This window comes from Panthera uncia (assembly GCF_023721935.1).
Source record: "Panthera uncia isolate 11264 chromosome C1 unlocalized genomic scaffold, Puncia_PCG_1.0 HiC_scaffold_3, whole genome shotgun sequence".
Lineage (NCBI taxonomy): Eukaryota > Metazoa > Chordata > Mammalia > Carnivora > Felidae > Panthera > Panthera uncia.
This window is the reverse complement of record NW_026057584.1, coordinates 28,360,029-28,381,315: the sequence shown is the minus strand read 5'-3', so window position 1 is coordinate 28,381,315 and position 21,287 is coordinate 28,360,029. Positions and strand designations below refer to the sequence as shown.

Sequence of the window (21,287 nt, the reverse complement as noted above, 5' to 3'; positions counted from 1 at the left end):
AGTAAATATTAGTGCAATTTCCTACAACCCCAGCACATTGTCTATGTCTGTCAGAGACGGCGTTCTAAACATTAATGCTAGGGCTATATTTTTGAATTACATATTCATGAAGTCTTCTCCTGCATAACAATTAATTTAATAAGGAAAAGAAACTATGAAGAGTTGACCCATGTTTGACATATGGTCATAATCAAATAAGCATGTTAAAACCAAGTATGTTCTAATACGGACGTGAATAAATCAGTGCTTCAGATAAAGTTCAACACAGAGCTAACATTTTTAGAAATTGTGGAACTGCTTTTTCACCTACCATGTATATGACCGCTTTGGACGATGTCCCTTCTTGGAGCTCTAGGTCCACCCCCTAGACCAGGGCTCCGTCAACCCAACTGCCTGATGGCTCAGTGTCTCTTGCCAGGGACTGTGGACCATTTGTGAACAAGGAACATGCCATGTTCACCGTGTGGCCCCGGAGCCTAGCCCAATGCACGAACGCAGTATGCTCAGTAAGTCATTTATTGAAAAAATGAATAGTTGTAATGCTTGTAGAATGTTTTTTACTGAGTTGTAATTATGCTGTTCAGATGATATTTGGATCTGAAGGGATATTAAGCATATTTCTGAGGTCACAGAGGTGTTGACTTTAGCAAGATGGTCAAGGCTATGTGGTGACAAATTCACTAAATACTTCATTTCTAAGATTTTTACTTATAGATTTTACTTTTTATTTTAGAGAGAGAGAGTAGGGGAGAGGAGCAGAGGGAGAGAGAGGGAGAGAGAGAGAGAGAGGGAGAGGGAGAGAGGGAGAGAGGGAGAGAGGGAGAGAGGGAGAGAGAGAGAATCATAAGCAGGCTCCGTGCTAAGCATGGGGTCATGACCTGAGCTGAACTCAAGAGTCGGATGCACAACCGACTGAGACCCCAGGCCCCCTTACTTACAGATTTTTAAAAACATTTTATTGTGGAAAATTTCAAACATATTCAGAAGTACACAGAACAGTGTAATAAACCCCTGTGTACCTATCATCTAGTTTTAAAAATTATCAATTTCTTTCATTTATATCTATTCCCTCTCTCCCACCATCAGATTATTTTGAAGCAAATCCGAGATATTACAGAACTTTATCCATGAAGATTTCAGTGAAATTTTAAAATCTACCCCACTATTCAAATTTATTTTTATTTATCACATTTATTCAGCACATTTTTATGGACAGGTTTTAAATCTGCAACTCAATTTCTGATTAAAGTTTTCCTTTAATAAATATTTCATTGGTGTTTATTTTTGTCTTTTATCCCAGACTTGCATGAACCATTCCCAGCATTTCACTGGAAACTGGACACCACTAGAGAGAGCTCAGTAGGGTCCTGGGAAGTATTATCAACCTGAAATTCCAGGTAGGCTGGTAAGGGCTCCTTTGCTCTCAGACATTTGTGCAGCTTAGAGAATTGCATCTGACCAAGAGAGAAACGGAAGATTCTAAACAGCTACATATTCCTTCCTGCTGAGTGAAGGGCCCTCTGAGTCCACAGTCGTGTTAATGTGGTCATTCGGACTGTTAAGAATCTGGCACGTCTGACTATGGCCACAGCCATCTTAGAGTAGTGATTCTTTCTTCTGGGCTGCCATGCAGGATCACACGGGGAGACTCTGAAGATAAAGATGCTCAGAGTTAAAACAACCCAACAAGTCTCACAGGAAATTCTGACGTGTAGTCAGAGGGAAGCATCTCTCTTCTCATCCCTCCTCAAGGGATGAGTCCTGGGACCGAGGGCTTTAAAAGCGGGTGTGCAATCTAAGTGCCCTCATGTTGGTTTCTAATATTTTCCAATAAAAGGAACCCGGGCTCCTTGGAGAAATGGCTACTTGTAGGATTAGGGCAAGAAATATACATGATGAGTCTGGAATGTCTGGTAGCACCAGAAAGTACAGAAATGCTCGGAAACAAACACCCACAATGGTAGGAGGGTGTCAAGGTGATGCAGGCACCAGCTGAAAGAGCCGATGGCCAAAGTTGGAACAGTCTGGGCAACAAAGTAAAGTAATCCTGGGTTGTAACCAAAAATATAAAATAAATATGCACATGCCCACACTGACATGAATAGATAATTTAAAAAAATAAATGGGAAGAAGAGACAAATCACTCATGCAGGATTCCAAGTGATTTTGTATAGACTCCACTCCCAAGGGAAGTGGAGCATAATCTTCACTCCTTAACTGTAGGCTGCACATAGTGACTTCCTTTATTTATTTATGTTTTAAAGCCTTGTTTATTTTTGAGAGAGAGAGCGTGAGCAGGGGGAGGGAGCTGGGGGGGGGGGGACAGAGGATCCGAGGTGGGTTCCGTGCTGACAGCCGGGAGCCCTAGAGCCCGACGCAGGGCTCGAACTCACAAACCATATCATGACCCGATCTGAAGTCGGATGCTCCACTGACTGAGCCACCCAGGTGCCCCCATAGTGACTTCCTTTAAAAGAGGGTAACAATGGAGAAGGGTCAGAGGAGAAGAGTATCAACAGTGGAGAAACCTGACACAAACATTGCAGTGATAAGTCATGTTGATAGCATGTCCCTGTGATATGATATGATGGAAACGGCACTTTATCTCTGCACTCCTCCTCCCCAAACCCATAAAACCCAGTCTAATCATAAGAAAAATATCAGGTCTATCCCCACAGAGGGATTCTACAAAATACTAGTACTTCTCAAAACTGTCAATGTCCTAAAAACAGTCTGAGAAGTTGTCACAGCCAAGAGGAGCTTAGGGAGATGTTCTGAAACAGAAATAATAATGGGGTAAAAACTAAGGAAATCTTGGGGGACCTGGGCGGCTGAGTCAGTTAAATGTCCTACTGTTGATTTTGGCTCAGGTCATGGTCTCACGGTTCGTGCATTCGAGCCCTGTGTTGATCTCTGTGCTGACAGAATGGAGCCTGCTTGGGATTCTCCCTCTCTTCTCTCTCTGCCCTGCCCCTGCTTGCATGCACACACTCTCTCTCAAAATAAATAAATAAACATTGAAAAAGTTTAAGGAAATCTGAAAAAGCTGTGGACTTCAGCTAATAATAATGTATCCGTATTGGTTCATTAATAGTAACAAATATATCATATTAATGTAAGATGTTAATAAGAGATAAACTGGGTGTGGGGTCTATGGTAATTCTCTGTACTATCTTTGTGATTTTTCTGTAAGTCTAAAATTGTTCTAATAAAGTTTATTCACACTGATCAGCTTTGGTATTTGAGTCAACTGTTCAGCTGGATGAATTGTCTTTTTTAAAAATAGACTTTATTTTTTAGGACAGTTTTTTTTCCACTTTTATTTATTTATTTATTTATTTATTTAACTTTTATTTTTTTAAGTAATCTCTACCCCCAATGTGGGGCTTGAACCCACAACCCTGAGATCCAGAGTCACATGCTCTACCAACTAAGCCAGCAGGCACCCCTAGAACAGTTCAGATTGACAGAAAAATTGAGCTGATAGTACAGTTTCCATAATACTACCTTAACCTCCAGTTTTCTCTATTAATCTCTTACATTAGTGTGGCACACTGGTTACAGTGAATGTACCAATATTCACACATTATTATCAACTAAAGTCCACAATCTAAATTAAGGCTCACTCTGTGTTCTACGGTTCTATGGGTTTTGACAAATGTAAAACGTCATGTGTGTACCATTACAGAACCGTACCGCATAATTTTACTGCCCTAAAAAACCTGTGCTTCACCTATTCATCTCGTCTTATGCATTCCCAAGCCCCTGGTAATCACTGATTTGATTTGATTTGATTTGATTTTGTACTGTCTCTACAGTTTTGCCTCTTCCAGAATGTCATGCAGTTGGAATCATCCAGTATACAGCCTTTTCAGACTGGCTTCTTTCACCTAGTAATATGCATTTAAGGTTCCTCCATGTCCTTTTGTGTCTAGATACCTCATTTCTTTTATTATTGGAGAATACTCTACCGCATGGGTATACCACAGTTTATTTAACCATCCACATACTGAAGGATATCCTGGTTGTTCTCAGGTTTTGGCGATTACAAGTAGACCTGCTATAAACATCCCTGTTTTGTGTGGACATCAATGATCAACTCGTGTTATTTAGAAACATATTGTTTAATCTCCAAATATGTTGGCATTTTACAGGTACCGTAACAGTAACATTGTTACTGATTCCTAGTTTAATTTCATTATGGTCTGGGAGCGTACTTCACATGATTTCTATTCTTGTAAATTTTTTCAGATGTGTTTTGTGGCCCAGACTGTGGTCTCTCTTGTTAAATGTTCCATGTAAGCTTCAGAAGAATGCATATTCTGTTGTTGTTGGATGAACAACATGAATTGGCAGAGATGTCAGTTAGATCCAGTTGACTGATAGTGCTTTTCAGTTTAACGATATGCTTAAACTGATTTTCTGCCTGCTGGATCTGTTACTGACAGAGGGGTGTTGAAGTCTCTAAGTATAATAGTGGATATATAATTGTGGGTTTGTCTGTTTCTCCTTGTAGTTCTATTAGGGGTTTTTTGCTGCATGTCTTTTGACTCTCTTCATACACATTAAGGATTGTTGTGTCTTCTTGGAAGACTGATCCCTTTATCATTATGCAATGCCCCTCTTTATCCCTGTGTGAAGGACTGGTATTATTTTTTAAAATATTCAACAAAATTCATCATGAAGGCATCTGGCTTCTTTATGAGCAGATTTAAAAACTACTAATTCAGTTTCTTTACTTGTTATAGGGCTATTCATATTTCTACTTCTTCTTGAGTCTATTTTGGTAATTTGTCTTTCTAGAAATTTGTCCATTTCATCTAAGTTGTCTAACTTGTTGGAATAAAGTCACTTGTGGTATCTCTTTATAGTTCTTTTAACTGCCTTTTCCTTTTTCACTCCTAATTTTGAGTATTTGTTTCTTTTCTCTTAATTTCTTGGTCAGTCTTGCTAAAGGATTGTCAATTTTGTTGATTCTTTCAAAAAACCAACTTTTGATTTCATTAATGAATTTTTTTTCTATCTTCCATTTCATTGATGTCTGCTCTAATCTTTACTCTTTCCTTCCTCTGCTTGCTTTCGATTTAGTTTGCTCTGTTATCTAGTGTCTTAAGGTGGAATTTTAGGTAATGGATTTGAGACCTTTCCTTTTTTTCTGACATGTTTTCCATGATATATTTATAGCCAAAGGTTTCACCCTAAGTACTATGTTAGCTGCATTCCATACATTTTGACATTTTATATTTCATGTTCATTCATTAGATAGATAGATAGATAGATACAGCTTCACACCTAGCATGGAGTCCAATGTGGGGCTTGAACTCACTACCCTGAGATCAAGATCTGAGCTGAGATCAAGAGTCGGATGCTTAACTGACTGGGCCACCCAGGAGCCCCTTTTCCAAAATATTTTAAAATTTCTCTTGTGATTTATTTCTTCTTTGACCCATAAGTTTTTAGTGTGTACTGTTTTTTATCCAAATATTTGAGGTTTCTCATATTTTTTTGCTACTGGGGATCTTAATTCAATGTGTCAGAAAACATACTTGGTATGGTTTCAGTTTTTAAAAATTTATTAAAACTTGTTTTGTGACCCAGCATATGGTTTATAGAGTTGGAAGCATTTTTTAATTTGTTTTATTTTCTATTAAATACTTTTGATTGTGATCTAATTCACATTCCATAAAATTCATTCTTCTAAAGTATACAATTCACTGATTTTTAATGTATTCACAAGACCACGTTACTGTCACCACAATCTAATTCCAGAACATTTTTGTCATCCCTAAAAGAAATCTGCACCCATTAGGAGTTACTCTCTTCCTTTTCCCCCATGCCCCAGGCAACGACTAATGTACTTTCTGTTTCTCTGGATTGGCCTATTTGGGACATTTCATATACATAGAACATAAAATATACAGCTTTTCGTATCTGGCATCTTTCACTTGGCATAATGTTTTTAAGGTTCAGCCACACTACAGCATGTTAGTACTTCATTCCTTTTTATGCTGAATAATATTCCATCGTATGGATATACCACATTTTGTTTATCCATTCATCAGCTGGACATTTATGTTGTTTCCACTTTCTGGCTATTATGAATACTACTACGAATGTTTGTGTACAAGTTTTTGTGTGGTGTACATTTTTAAGAAGTATATAATCTCTAGGCCATGAGCTAAGTACCTGTACTCAGGAAACGAGGCTGGAACATGTATATGTGTGCGTATGTGTTTATCTTTCTATGTGTGGGGCCAACTCAAGTTCCTGTATATTTACAAAGAGTCTTTGGGTTTAAGAAGAGGCCAGAAGGGCTGAGTCAACTCTTAATATCTTAGCTCTAGCCTACATGCTTCAACTCCCCCTGGCTACAATGCCTCCCTTCTGTTCGGAACCACAGTGTAAGTGAGCCCTGCTGGGTGGGAAATGAGGCATGATTTCATGGCCAAAGAAGCCAGTGCACAGATACAGAAACAGTATATATTTCTATGATGCTTTTGGGATGAAAGGAAAAGTGATATGTATCGTTTTGTGATTCAAGAAAAGCAATAGTAAAAACCCTGGTCTCAAGTTAGTGGGGGGAAAAATCATCCATCAACCAATGAATGTGATGATGCCCAAATATTACTTTGGTTAGAAAAATAATCCCACATAAACTCCCACTTTTCCCTCCTTTGGATCCTAAAACTTTCATCGCCACACTGCAGCGCATCTGTGGAGAAAAGCATGTGGCGAGCCAGACAGCTGTTCCCCAGTGTCTTGTAGTTTTATTCCTGGCAGTTGGGCCGGTTTTGGCCTTGCTCTGAGACTGCAATTTCCCATTGCCTATCACTTGGCCCTGAAATGTTGTGAGGATTCATCCTCCCTAATCTTCATTCTAAAAATGAATCTGAACCCTCTTTGTTACCTAAGAAGGGAGAAATAGGTGATGTTTCTTTGCAACTCTGTTATCTCATTCTGGATAAAGACAGTGAAGTGAGTTGGGAATAAATATAGGAAACCAAAAGGTCAAAAAATATTCTCCAAGAATAAGAGGAATCTGATACAAGGTAAGAGACAGATATACGGTACTTGACTAAAAGTCGGCCTGATCAGGCCAAACAGAACGACATGTGACATATTCAGGTATACTTTTGTTAAGACAAGAGATTCTGTACCTGCTTGTTGAAATATCCTCAAAAGGGTAGAGGATCTCTCCATTGTTACAGATTTCACAGATGAACCCCTTCTGGCTACAAAGACTGCAGCTGTACACGTGTGAGGTGGCAAATTTAATGACCTTGCCCAAGAATGGAGCCAGCTTCCCCTCTATCACCTGCAGAAAGAGAAATGGGACAGGGAAGCAAATTCATTGAGAACAGAAGTCTTGCAGACGCAGGAGGACTGGAATTCCTTTCCTTTACACAACAGGAAAACCTCTAATTATAATTTCTCAGCAACGCTGAGAAAGAAAAGACGTAGTATTTTCACTCCAAAAGAGCTCTCTGGTTTAAACCACTGGAGGTTGGAAAATGAAGATGTTGAAACTTCTTTTGTATTCCTCTTTCTTTGTAGTGTGATACAGGGAGTTGAGGACCAACAAATGGGGAACTCTACTTTCGTAGACCAGCATACCGTTATGGTGTGGCCTAAGTATGGTGTGTTTCCCAAAATAGGACACATACAAGGTAAATATTAATGTCGAATGTTGTGCTGTAAATTCAGTAATCCCTTTCCTCTGATGAGTTAATAGGATAGCTTTTTCACCGTCTCCCCAACAACATGTAACAAATGTGGAAAAATAGGTTTCTTTTGCTGCTGATAAGTATGTTAATATAAAGAGGTTGCAACTTGACCGTCTGAGGGCCACATTCAGCCTGAGGATTTTTTTTTTTTTTAATCTCTCAGTGTTTTAAAAAGTGAGCCAATTTAATAATTGGGATATTTCACATAAATACCCATATTTTTGGCTTCTTTTGAAAAATCATTAGATACAGCAAAACTAGGCCTGAATTCCAACATGATGATAATTCTGGCTGTGAGTAGGGGCCGTCTGCTCCTACTGAGGCACGTGCTCTGCAGCGGACAGTTGTCCCCGCCAGGCCCTACTGTCTTGTATCTGCCTACCTCTCACTGTTACCTCACCGGTTAGCCTGCAAACATCCATGAGTCTGGAACCAATGTTAGTCAGCTCTCGTTGAACTAATACTGCATGAGCTTCAAAGACTTCAGCAGGTTAATACTAACAAGAAAAACATCTGCCTTTACTTCTCTCTCATTAATGCACCTACATATACATGCTGATTTTGATATAAGAAAAGAATGAACATTAAAGTTAGTTTGGAAGTAGCTGGAAATAACTGGTAGTAGCTGGATCCTTTCAAATAAATACAGAGTTAAAATGACAATTTTACATAAAAATAACATCTGAGGGAAATGTAGTAAGTCATACCTAAAGAGAAATTACAATGTCAAGGTGAATAAATAGCAGTAACTGATAAAAATAAAAGACTGCAAGGAATCTAATAATGCATTTTGCAAAAAATGAAGCTCTACCTAATACTGGAGATAAAAAACTCAAAATGGTTTTTAAACATCATGGAATAATCTCATGTTTTAAAAATGAATATAACAGTAGTTAACTCTAAGGAAGGGAACAAGTTGGAAAAGCAAGTCTTTCATTTTGTATATATGTAGTTCTTTTTATAAGAAACAATGTATACTATTTTTGTATTATGATGCAGAAAGTGAACAGAAAAATAAAGTTCACTGCTTTATAAGAGTGGATTTTTTTCTTAATAAAGGGGGTAGAAATTATGCTGGCTGTTTTTTGAGTTAAGCAGGTACATTTCCACCATTCTTTAACTTACTCTCCTCTCCATTTCCTTTAGAAGCCATAGATAGACCTCCTTTTATTTATGTTTTCTCAAGGACCATTAACTTCAATAAACCCCAGTAACAGGTACTCCTAATACCAACACACGATACATACTTTCTAAGAAACAACAACTACCAAATCTTATATCAAACACTTTCCAATGTGTCACAGGGTTAGCTCTAAATTGTGGTAACAATAGTGCAGCTGAGTTTGGTTTTACTTATGTTACTCTTTCCTAAACAAATTAAGGTTAGTGACACATTCAGAGAGATGTTCTAACAAGATATAGTCCATTTAGGGGGGAAATAGCAATATATAGAAGAGCCTGGAAACCAGGTGAGTAAAGGTTGTTTGAAGGGACAGACGGTGAGAAGGGAAGATATGGAGCAAGACATGAAGGAGGATCTAAAGGAGAAGACTGGGCATCTCGTGCATAAAGCTTTTTTTTTTTTTTTTTCTTTTAGAAAACTTCCTTGAGACAAAGGGTATGAACATTTTGCATTTTGAAGGCTTCTGAAATACTTCAACAAACTTATACTGTCAGAAACGTATATTTATTCCTACATGTGGACTTTAATAAACTTTAAAAATTAATTTGAGGATCGGTATCTTTATAATATTTATTCTCCCTATCAAAGAACCTTGTCTATATCTCTATTTTATTAAATCTTCATTTGTTATTGCCTAATAAAATTTTCTGGGTTTTTTCCCCCCAGTTTAAGCTACTCACACTACTATTTAGATTATCTCAAGGTTAAACTTTTGTATAATATGCTTTCTTATTAGCTACTGCTTATATATTAGAATATACTGACATTGGGATATCTTACATATAACTATATTACTGAATTTTCATGAATGCAAATCTTTTTTAGGTAATTTCTTGGGGTTTTCTGAAAGTGATAACTTGGTCCCTTCCTTTCTAATATTGTACCTCTTATGTTTCATGCCTTACTTTATCATTCAGTGATCCTAATTTTAAGTAATAATGGTGTTAGTGGATATTCTTGGTATTTCGATGAGAATCACACTGGAAATTATAGAATCTATAGTGAGTGGCTCATTTTCTCCATCAAACACATATATTGTCATTCACCATATTTATTCACTCCCTCTTTTTTTAAATAACAGCTTTATTGAGATGTAATTCACACGCCATGTAATTCACCTATTTAAAGTCTACAATTAAGTGTTTTTTAGTATAGTTACAGATGTGCACCATCATCACAGTCAATTTTAGAACATTTCATCAAGTCTTCCAAAAAAACCTGTACCCGTTAGAAGTTACTCCCATTTGCCCCCTAACCTATCCCTTCTCCCCTAAGCTCTAGGCAACCAATAATCTACTTTTTCTTCTATAGATTTACCTATGTTGGCCATTTCATATCAATAGAATCATACAATATATGGCCTTTTGTGGCTGGCTTCTTTCATTCAGCATAGTGTTTTCAAGGTTCATGTTGATTCTTTTTTGAATATCTCTGGTGTAAGTCCCTTTTTCCTGTCTTCCCCAGCCTATTATCACTCTTCTCTAGACTGATGAAATAATCTTCTAGTTTTATTTCTGGATGCCAGCCTTTTCCCTTTGGTCCATCCAGTGTATATACTAATCAGTTTTGGACATCGCTTTTATCAAGTATCATCTCTTCTTTCAAATCTTGGTGAATTCTTATTTTATCATTAAGAAAATCTCTTCACTCATTCATTTCATAAAATGATATTGAGTTACTGTGCCCAGGCACTCAATACAAGAATGAACTGGACGGGATTGGAGCTTACATTTTTGCTTGGTGTGCAAGGGTCTCCATAAGCTGATTCCATCCATACTATTTATCTAAGCTCAGTTTCCATTTTTTACTGTATATCTCCTGTTGTGAGAAAACTTTTCCCTGTGTAGAATGTGCTTACATTTGCTCTTGGGCCCTCACCCTTGTCATTTCCTCTATCTTAAGTTTCACTTCTTAACACTTATTTAAATTTCACCTAGGCTTCATAGCTCAGATCTAGTCAGCTTGATGTGGAAAGCCATCTTTGGCTACCTCAGCTGTTATGAATGTCTTGTGCTTTGTATAATTTACTTTTACATCATATAATTTAATACAGAACTTGATGCTGTTTTGTACTCTTTACTATTGTTTAACATGTGATTGTTTTGCTTATCCAACTAGATTGAACGTATAAAAATGGTGATACTACCTATAAAATGGTGATTTTATATGGAGAAATCTGAGAATGTCAATTGCTGGAAGGCAAAGACTGAGTCTCATACTTGTCTTAAATGTCCCCTCTCTGCCAGGGACGTAAGCTCTTGTTGACTGACCAGGGAGGTGTTCCTGTTTTCCCTCCTTGGCAGCAGCAGCAGTCACATTTCAGGGCTGTCTTTGTGTCACAAACATTTTCAGTCATTCTGCTGTGTGATTTAGGGAGGAGCACAAAGAGTGCGTGGACCTGGTGGTTGCTCAGCTGTTCAGGAACTTTTTTGGCTTCTTTACACTTGATTAATTACTCTTCCTATGTGTCAGCTTAGGTTCATGGCCACGTTCCAAAGAGCTGAAGATGCTGAAAGTTTCTCCTCCAGGACAGTGAGGTAATAGTCTATACATTTATTTTTGAATTTTTTAATATTACAGAAAGGAAAACTTCATACTTACAGTTTGCCAGAGGTACAGATATATGTAGGAGGTTTAAGTCTTGTCTTTGAATACAACTACTAGCAACACTGGGAACAGAATCTAGCTATTAGGGCTTCTGGTCTAGAGGTCTTATTACTATAACGAAGTAGATTCCAGGTGTGAAATCTCCTAGGGTTCTTTTTAAAAACCAGATCTATCTTTGTTTTGAACAACTGTGTAAAAAGAAACCAAATGTCCTGCCTCTACCATCTCCTCCTGCCCCCAAGAGTCTTGCAACTTTCACTCCCAATTCCTAGCCATCTTGGTGGGGGCTTAAGGCTAGGGACATATTCCATAAACACCATGAAGATAGTGGCACCAAAGAAGACCAAAGCCCAAGCAGCCACTATCTTCTGGTTCCAACTGAGAACAAAGTAGAAAAGAGCTGTCAGGATACCAATGGACCTGGAAAATGACTATGGGCAGGAAAAAGTCAAATGTCCAACAAGCCAATAGGTGGCCAACAAGTGCACAACCTGAGAGAAGTCTTCTGTGTCAACCCTAAGTTGGAGTACCTCCCTAGGCAGTATTACTGCCCAGAGTAACAACAGTCTTCGATAGGGTCCAGCATGAGGAAAAGTTCCACTAACTGCGTTATTTAGATTAGAGTCGATCCAGGAGATTCTGATATCACTGAGAGCAAGCCAGGACCAACCAGGACAAAGTAAATCACAAAAGTGCATCCTTAATAAAACTGGTCCAAGCTTGTTTTTAAAAAATCTATCATTTTTGCTTCTTGTCGACTTGACTATTTTTCTGGCGTGTGGGAGTTGATTCATCAGTCTCCCAGAGAGATTGACATTACAGAGTTTTCCATATTCCCTCAGAACTTAGTTGTTTCTGGGTAAGGGGAAGCAGCAAGGCAGAGCACAAATTCTACTTCATCTGCCTTCCAGCCATGAGACCAAATTTGGCAAGTTACTTAACCTCTTTGAGCCTTAGTTCCTCAACTTAAAAATCAGGATAATGTCTACCTTGCAGGGTTGAAGGAAGGATCAGATTTAATATAATGAAAGTACTGGGCATAATGTCTAACTTAGAGCAAGTAATCAATAAATCATAGCTTATTATTAGCTTATCTTAATCAAAACAGAAACTTTATATGATTTAGATTCATTCTTTATTTCAAACACTTGTGATTTATAGCAAGGGGGAGAAAAAAAGGTCTTTCTTTTAATGTTTATTTATTTTTAAGAGAGAGAGAGAGAGAGGGAGAGAGAGCATGAGAGGGGGGACGGGTAGAGAGAGAGAGGGGGACAGAGGATCCCATCCTCACTGACAGCAGTGAGCCTGATGTGGGGCTTGAACTCATGAACTGTGAGATCATGACCTGAGCTAAAGTAGAACGCTCAACCGACTAAGCCACCAGGCACCCCAAAAAGGTTTTTTTTTTACATGTCATTTTTACTTATTTTATTTTATTTACTTTTAATGTTTACTTATTTGTGGGAGAGAGAGAGAGAGAGAGAAAGACAGAGCACAAGCAGGGTAGGGGAAGAGAGAGACAATCACAGAACCCAAAGCAGGCTCCAGGCTCTGAGCTGTCAGCACAGAGACCAACGCGGGGCTCAAACTCATGAGCTGCGAGATCATGACCTGAGCCGAAGTCAGCCACTCAACCAACTGAGCCACCCAGGTGCCCCTACATGTCATTTTTAAAAGGCATCAGACTGTCTTTCTGTTTGGATAGGATCAGTTGAGATTAATGTAAAGTGTATAGATCCATTCGGTTCAACACTGCTATTAATGAGAGAACAGAGCTCATACGACAGACAGGCAGCCCGAATGCTGGGGAAAGACATGTAACACACCTCAAGCTTGATTTGAATCACTCATATAATACTTTAGCAACACTTGGAAATTGTCTTTCTTAATCTTTTCATTCTTGTAATTAAATTGGTCACAAGTTAATAGAACTTCATCACAATCCATCAAAAGTCACAAGGCCATTCCATGTTTAGCAGAACAAGGCTACTGGTTTTAGTTAACCAGGTGGTCATTTAGATAAGTCACGAGTGAAGGTGAAATAGATCTCTGACATGAGGTTTGGTTATCCCTCCACTTATCGTCCCCAAAGTGCCAGCCTATGTGGATAAAATTATGACAAAGTAATTAGCAGAAAACATATGTAGCTCTTCCCCCCTTTCCCACCCCCCACACTCAACCTCCTTCACCTTGTCCATGCCAAACTGCCCTATCTCCTTGAGAAAAGGCAGATGTCCAAAATAGTGAAAAGGAGTTTGCTTCTGTTTTCCATTAAACTTAATTTCTTGTACTAAGGAACGTACTAGTCTGATCTACCTAGTTGGAGACTGTGCATATGTGATTATTTCAGAGTTTTTTAAGGGTCAGGTAGTCAAAGAATACACACTTTCATTTGTAATTTAAAACTATGCGTCCTCTCATCACACGGGAGGATAAGGGCAAAATCAACACCAAGCTGGTATCTTCTTCCCCGTTTTGCTATTTTTTTTTTTTTTTTTTTTTTACTTTTGCAATCTTTCTACAAATTCTTTTCACTCATCATTTCAGGTAGTTCTAAAACTCCAGGAGCCGCCAAATAGCACTTTTCATGATCCAGCTGGCTGACAAATATACCAAATCTGCTTATCCGTCTTGTGTGACTGCAGCCCACGAAAGCTGCCTGGTTGAACTTCCAGTTCAGGGATACACACGTTTCCCCCCCTTTCTATTCTGGTCAAGATGGTCAGCATTGGAATTTGAGGCCTATGGCTTTCTTGCAGACTAAGACAACAGTCTTTATTTGATTTACTTTCTTGCAGACCAATCAAAAATTACAATTAAGTTAAAAAATAACCTAGTGCTGCCTTCTCCAAACCACAGTTTCAGAAACAGCTGCTTATTACTCATGTGTGGCACCAGGAAATTGCAGTGTCATGTTCAAGGTCTGTGGCCAATAGAGATCTGTGGGATTGGGAAAAGGGCACAAATGATTCTTTTGTGTCCGTTGCCTTCACTCCCTTGGCACCACCACAACATTCAAGATCTACGGGGGGAGAGGGACAGACCACTAGTGACTTGGACAAGAAAAAAGAAAAAACTCTTTCTCATTGAATCTCTTCATGCACTGGCTAATTCCTACCCCCTGATTTGTCCAGTTACCTTGCATCTCAATACAGGCATTCCTCAGCCATTGTGTAACATCTAGACTCGGGACAACTGTTGGGAATACTGTGATGAAGAGGCCTGTTGCACTTGACAAACGGCCCCTCCTTAAAAGTCTAACCCAAAGACCCCATTCATGGTAAACAAAGCCACCTGCCACTCACCAGTGGTAACAAGCTCGCTTGATGAGATGAAAGAATCAAAACTGTCACACGTTGTAAAATGATTTCAAATATAATTTAGTTGGCATTTGCTTGGCCAGAGGACCATGAGAGAGGTTGTGCTCACTATATTTTCTCTGAGTGCCATTTGTCGGCGTTAACAGGTGGGTACGGTGAAGTCCAGTGATCTCGGCCAGGTGAGTTTGTGAAGAGCTAGGAAAAAGCAGTCTGTAGATTCTTCCCGGGCTGGAAAACCCTAGCACACAGAATATTCTGAATTTTCATTCAATTCTAAATTTTACTATTCTTAATTGTAAGTCTTTAAAAATAAAAAATAAAAAGAATGCCACTGTATTATTTTTCTTAAAAATAGAAAATAACTAGGGGAGCCCGGCTGGCTCAGTCGGCAGAGCACGTGACTCTTGATCTCAGGGTGGTGAGTTCACCCACATAGGGCTCAGAACTTAAAAAGGAGGGGGGATAACTAGTAAAGGGGATTTTCATATTTCAAAAAGTTTGTTAAAATGCCATTTCCCCATTGCTAACCTTTGAGCCCCTTATTATGGCTCAGTCCTGGGTTGTTTGTATATAAACAGAAAACTTCTCTAATTAGCTGCTCTTCACCCCTCTCACAGGACTGAAACTTTGGTTAATGAAGCACTTCCCTGAGGGTGGATTATGATGTCACCAATTAGCTCTTATCTGAGCCTCTCCCAAAGGTGACAATTTCTACTTAGACTTTGTAAACTATGTGATAATTTAATCTGGGTTGATGTAATTGGGTAGATTTGTGAGTGGTCATCATCATTTCTATCAGATCACATTTTGCTTCCTGCTGGAAACAGCCTCAGGGAATAAAAGAAAAAATTTTTTCAATTTCAATTGTCTTCAATGGGTGAATAACAGATGAACCCAAGAACACAAATTTCTTATTCAGAAAAATATCTGGGGTGGGGCCTACTTCAGACAGGTTTTCCGCACTAGGTAAAGTGCCTCCAGGGGTGTGGCCTCATCAGGCCACAACCTCAAGGAACTCCAGTGGAAACATTTACAAAGGGTGAGTACAATTATGGGGTCCACATGTTGTGAGCCCCCCAAACAGGCCATACAGTCTGATAGAGGTACACATGTATTTATGAGGAAAATAATTAAAATAGTTTAAATGGAAACAAGTCCAGAAAATTCTCATGGTATGGTCAGCAGAATTTTACTTCTCTGTTGAGTTTATTAGTTATATGTCTGAAATTAATTATATTTAGATCTCTATTGTTCATTTTGGCTCTAGTTAAGATAATACTGACTCACTGAGTAGTAAATAAGGAAAGGCCCTAAGTGATCTTTTAAACTCAGCTTCCTTAATATATGAGAAAACTGAGGTCTAGAGGTGATGTGTGCTGCCCAAGATCACTTGGCCAGCTGGTGACAGACCCAGACTCCCCCTCTTATGCACATTTCACTACTCTAGGAAGGAGCCTTTCTAAGGATATCTTAGGTCAGAGTGCAGCCTCTGGGTTTGGCTCAGCCTGAGAATTCTGAGGTCTCTGGATGCCTACTGACCCGCCATGTAGAAATGGATTTCTAAACTGATTTGGTTCCCGCACGGAAACAAGACGCACAGCCTGCATTGGTCCAGGCTTATCGCCATGATTTCCATCTGAACTGGACCTGCTGTGCCTTACAGATTTTTTTTGTCCAACACATTTACTCCTTGTATGAAACTTCCCTTAAATGGTCACATCTTGTGTTGTTTTCTGAATATGGAACATGATTTTAAATATTATATTATTATCAGTTGAACTGGGAAATTCATCAGTTAAAGTAATCACCAAATTCTGTGACAAAAATGGACTTACCATCAACTTAAACCCTAGCCTATTTACCAAAACTAGAGATGTAACTTCTTAAAAGGAGTGGCAACTACAGCTGGGGAGAGCAAAGCAAAACAGAACAACTCCCTCTATGCATGTGATGTGGGAGGAATTAAAGAAGTATGGCTTTTCAGAGAGGGCTTGAGTAGAGACCACTATAAAACATCTTAACAGGAAACAACAAAAGACTCCACATTTGAAGAGATACGGAAATACAGGAGAAATCAAGGCAATATTAGCTGATCATGTAAGGACAGGAGACACATAACAGGCAGAAAGTGAAGAAGGGAAGGAGAAGTAGGGAAAGGATGGAAACAAAAAAGAAAAAAAAGTTAAGAAAATAGAAAAGGTCAATTCAAATGCTCACAAAGAGAAACAAAGGACAGGGCTGACCAACAGCAGATAAAGGAGTGACACTTCTTGGCTTCTATTCCCAGTTATGTCCCCGGTAAGCTGTGCAACCTTTTTTATAAGTCACTTCACTTCTCCGTGCCTCAGTTTCCTTATGTACAGAATAAAGGGACTGTACTAAGTCGTTCAAAACTACAGGATCAATAAGGATCCCTCTCAGTTTGAAGATTCTATGATTTTGTGATTAACCAACAGGGAAGACATCAAAAGAAGCTTGTTGAATACCCCCAGGAATGTAGAAAGGGAATATCTGGGGAGATAGATAAAAGGTGAGTTTAACCAGACTAATTAGAAGATACCCAAGGAAATTTTCAAAAGAAGTGAAATAATGTCACCAGCTTTTTATTCCTCTGCTTGCTGAGTGCCATTCAAAGAGGGAGTTAATGCTTTTTAGGAATCATCCCTCACAGGTGTGCAACCAGATATCGGTTTTCCTGAAGACGTCTGCAAATCCCTTCCTGTCGTCAATGCATTTAATTAGTTAAAAGTTTAGATAGCACTTAGGGATGGAAAGCACAATATAAGTGCTCAACATTATTATTACTTCACAGCTTTTATGAGACCAGCAGTGCCTAAGATTAAATGAAAAACCAAAATGGGTTTCTGGCTAGAAGGTTCTGATCTAATAAATTGCTAGGTTACTGATGTGAGGAAAAACAAACCCTGCACATAAACTGGAATAGGTGCTCTTTATTAGCTTGCATGCCATTGTCTTAAGACAACTGGTAATTTTTATTCCTCACCTCAAGGCGTCAACAAATAGTAAACCACCACTCACCGCACAGTACTGATTATGATTTCATACATCCTGTTTTTCAAGAATATTATCTACTGTGTTTGTGGTGTCTGTATGCTGGGCATCTATAAATGCACGATATGGGTTCAAATGTGTATGGGAACTTACTATACAGTAAAAGAGGGCAAAGATAAATTATTTAATAAATGATGCTGTGGCAACTGGTGAGACATTGTGGAAAAAATAAAACTGAATCTCTAACTCATTCCATAAGAAAATGTAATTGCAGATAAATTGAAGATTTAACTATGAAAAGAAAACCATAAAAGTATTTTAAAACTACAAAAAAATATTAGAGAAAAATGTTAGCAAAATATTTACATGGGGCAAATATTTTATAATCTTAGAAGCCATAAGAGAGTGATAAATGTGAACATGTAAAATTAAAATATTAGTAAAATACAAAATACCACTTACAAAATGACATGACAAAAACAAACTGGGAAAAAACAGCTCCCATTTATATAAAAAAGTGCCAATTTCCTTAATAAATAAAGAGCTCTTTCAAATTAATAACAAAAAGACCAACAACGTAATTTAAAGAGGTTCATGAAATAAATAGGCAATGAACACAAACTACAAATGGCAAACAACATAAAAAAGATGCTCAATCTTAATTACAATGGAAAAATATACAAATTAAAGTAATAGTGTGAAGCTACTTTTTATTGCTCAGATCGGCTAGGATTAAAAATATTATTAAGTGGCGCCTGGTTGGCTCAGTCAGTTAGGCGGCTGACTCTTCATTTGGGCTCAAGTCATGATCTCACCATTCGGGAGTTCGAACCTCACATCGGGCTCTGTGCTCACAGTGCAAGCCTGCTTTGGATCCTCTGTCTCCCTCTCTCTGCCCCTCCTCCACTTGCACATGTATGCTCTCTCTCTCTCTCTCTCTCTCTCAAAAATAAATAAATGTTAAAAAAATTAATGTTTAATTAATTTAACGTGGGTGTAGGAAAACAGGCACTCTCAAGATACTGAATGGAAGTATAAACTGGTTCCACCTTTTCAGAAGGCAAGTGGCAATACTTGTGAAACTACAAAGCACGCACACCCTTTGACCCAGCTGTCCCACATTAACTCATTTACACTACATAGCCACACAAGTGCTCAGAGAAATAAACGAGGGTGTTTGCTGCAGTATTGGTTCTAATAGAGAATGCACTGGTTAAAAATTAAGGTAACTAGACTATGCATATAGCTGATAAAAGAATGAGGTAAACCTTTGTGTGTACTAAATGTGCACGTATGTCCAGATGTCCACAGAACACTATTAAGTGAAAAAGGCAAGATGCAGAAAGGTAGTATTGCTTGATCCCATTTGCAAAAAAAAGTTAACGTTTGTAAATGAGTAGAGATATCTAGAAGGAGACAGACTGGCTATAGTTAACAAAAGCTATCTCTGCAGAATGGTATGTCAGGGGAGAGAAGGGCAGACTTTAAAAATAGAATTCTGTAATGAAATATCAGAAAAAGAAATTAAGGAAACAATTCCATTTACAATTGCATCAAAATGAATAAAATACCTAGGAATAAATTTAACCAAGGAGGTGAAAGACCTGCACACTGAAAACTATAAGACACTGATGAAAGGAACTGAAGATGAAACACATAAATGGAAAGATTTTTGTGCTTATGGATTGGAAGAAATTAGTATTTTTTAAAATTATTTTTTTAATGTTGATTTTTGAGAGAGAGACAAGAGTGTGAGCAGGGGAGGGGAGAGAGAGAGAGAGAGAGAGAGAGAGAGAGAGAATCTGAAATAAGCTCCAGACTCTGAGCTGTCAGCACAGAACCAAACCAACCCGGGCTCAAACTCGGGAACAGCAAGATCATAACCTGAGCTTAACTGACTGAGCCACCCAGGTGCCCCAGTATTTTCTTTTAAAGTTTACTTATTTATTTTTGAGAGAGAGAGAGAATATCCCAAGCAGGTTCCGTCTTGTCAGCACAGAGCTGGAGGCAGGGCTTGAACTCATAAATAGCGAGTCAGACGGTTAACCAACTGAACCACCCAAGCTCCCCTGGAAGAATTAGTATTGTTAAAATGCCCATACTATCCAAAGAAATCTACAGATTCAGTGGAATCCATACCAAAATTCCAATGGCAGTTTTCATAGAAATAGAACAAAAAATCCTAAAATTTGTAGGGAACCACAAAAGACACCAAATTGCCAAAGCAATCTTGAGAATGAAGAACAAAGCTGGAGGCATCATGCTCCCCGATTTCAAACTATGTTACAAAGCTATAGTATCAAAACAGTATGGTATTGGCATAAGAAGAGACCCATATCTCATTGGCACAGAATAGAATCCAGAAATAAACCACATGTATATAGTCAATTAATGACAAAGGAGCCAAGAACATATGATGGGGAAAGGACATTTTCTTCAATAAATGGTGCTGGGAAAACTGGACAGGCACATGCAAAAGAACGAAATTGGACCACTATCTTATACATACACAAAAAATTAACTCGAAATGGATTAAATATTTGAATGTTAAGACCTGAAGCCATAACATTCCTAGAAGAAAACTTAGGTGGTAAGCCATCTGACATCATTCTTGGCAAGGATTTTTGTTTGGATTTGATAACAAAAGCAATGGCTACAAAAGCAAAAATAAACAAGTAGGACTACATCAGACTAAAAAGCTTCACAGAAAAGGAAATCATTGACAAAATGAAATGGCAACCTAGTGTAAACCATATATTTTCCTTTTCCTTTTTCCTATCTCCTTTCCTTTCCTCTCCTCTCCTCTTCCCTTTCCCCTTTCCTTTCCTTTCCTCTCCTCTCCTCTTTCCTTTCTCCTTTCCTCTCCTCTCCTCTCCTCTCCTCTCCTCTCCTCTCCTCTCCTCTCCTCTCCGTTCCCCTCCCCTCCCCTCCCCTTCCCTCCCCTCCCCTCCCCTTCCCTCCCCTTTTTTAAGTAGGCTTCACACACCCAGTGTGGAGCCCAATGTGGGGCTTGAATTCACAACCCTGAGATCAAGAACTGAGCTGAAATCAAGAGTAAGATGCTTAGCCAACCGAGCCACTCAGGCACCCCAATCCTATATTTGATAAGATGTTAATATACAAAATATATAAAGAATTCATAGAACTCAACAGCAAAAAGGAATCTGATTAAAAAATGGGCAGAAAATCTGAACATTTTTCCAAAGAAGACATACAGATGGTCAACAGGTACATGAAAAGTGCTCAATATCACTAATTATCAGGGAAACAGAAGTCAAAATCACAGTGAGCTATCAGATCACATCTTTTAGAATGGCTTATTATTGAAAAGGCAAAAAATGACAAGTGTTGGCAAGAATGTGGCAAAAAGGGGAACCCTTGTGAACTGTTGGTGGGGATGTAATTTGGTGCAGCCACTATGGAACATGGTATGGAGATTCC

The 21,287-nt window shown here is 38.5% G+C and overlaps 1 protein-coding gene and 1 long non-coding RNA gene across 6 annotated transcripts in view; one reads left to right on the top strand and one right to left on the bottom strand.

Moving 5' to 3' along the window:
• The window catches only part of PLEKHM3 (pleckstrin homology domain containing M3), a 196,489-nt gene that overhangs the window by 25,623 nt on the left and 149,579 nt on the right, over nt 1-21,287 (bottom strand). For 2 of the 5 annotated variants that reach the window (XM_049615037.1, XM_049615042.1), the window contains one exon: nt 13,996-15,072. In XM_049615037.1, the coding sequence (XP_049470994.1) occupies nt 15,030-15,072 (43 nt within the window). In that variant the 3' untranslated portion in view covers nt 13,996-15,029. Of the gene's footprint in view, nt 1-7,157; nt 7,316-13,995; nt 15,073-21,287 lie in introns of those variants that run through there. The other 3 variants (XR_007454300.1, XM_049615034.1, XM_049615040.1) reach the window with 3 other exon arrangements.
• LOC125911258 (uncharacterized) lies at nt 168-9,565 on the top strand. Its single transcript, XR_007454301.1, has 4 exons — nt 168-506; nt 1,301-1,397; nt 7,555-7,667; nt 9,322-9,565. It is a non-coding gene; the product is annotated as an uncharacterized LOC125911258 (long non-coding RNA).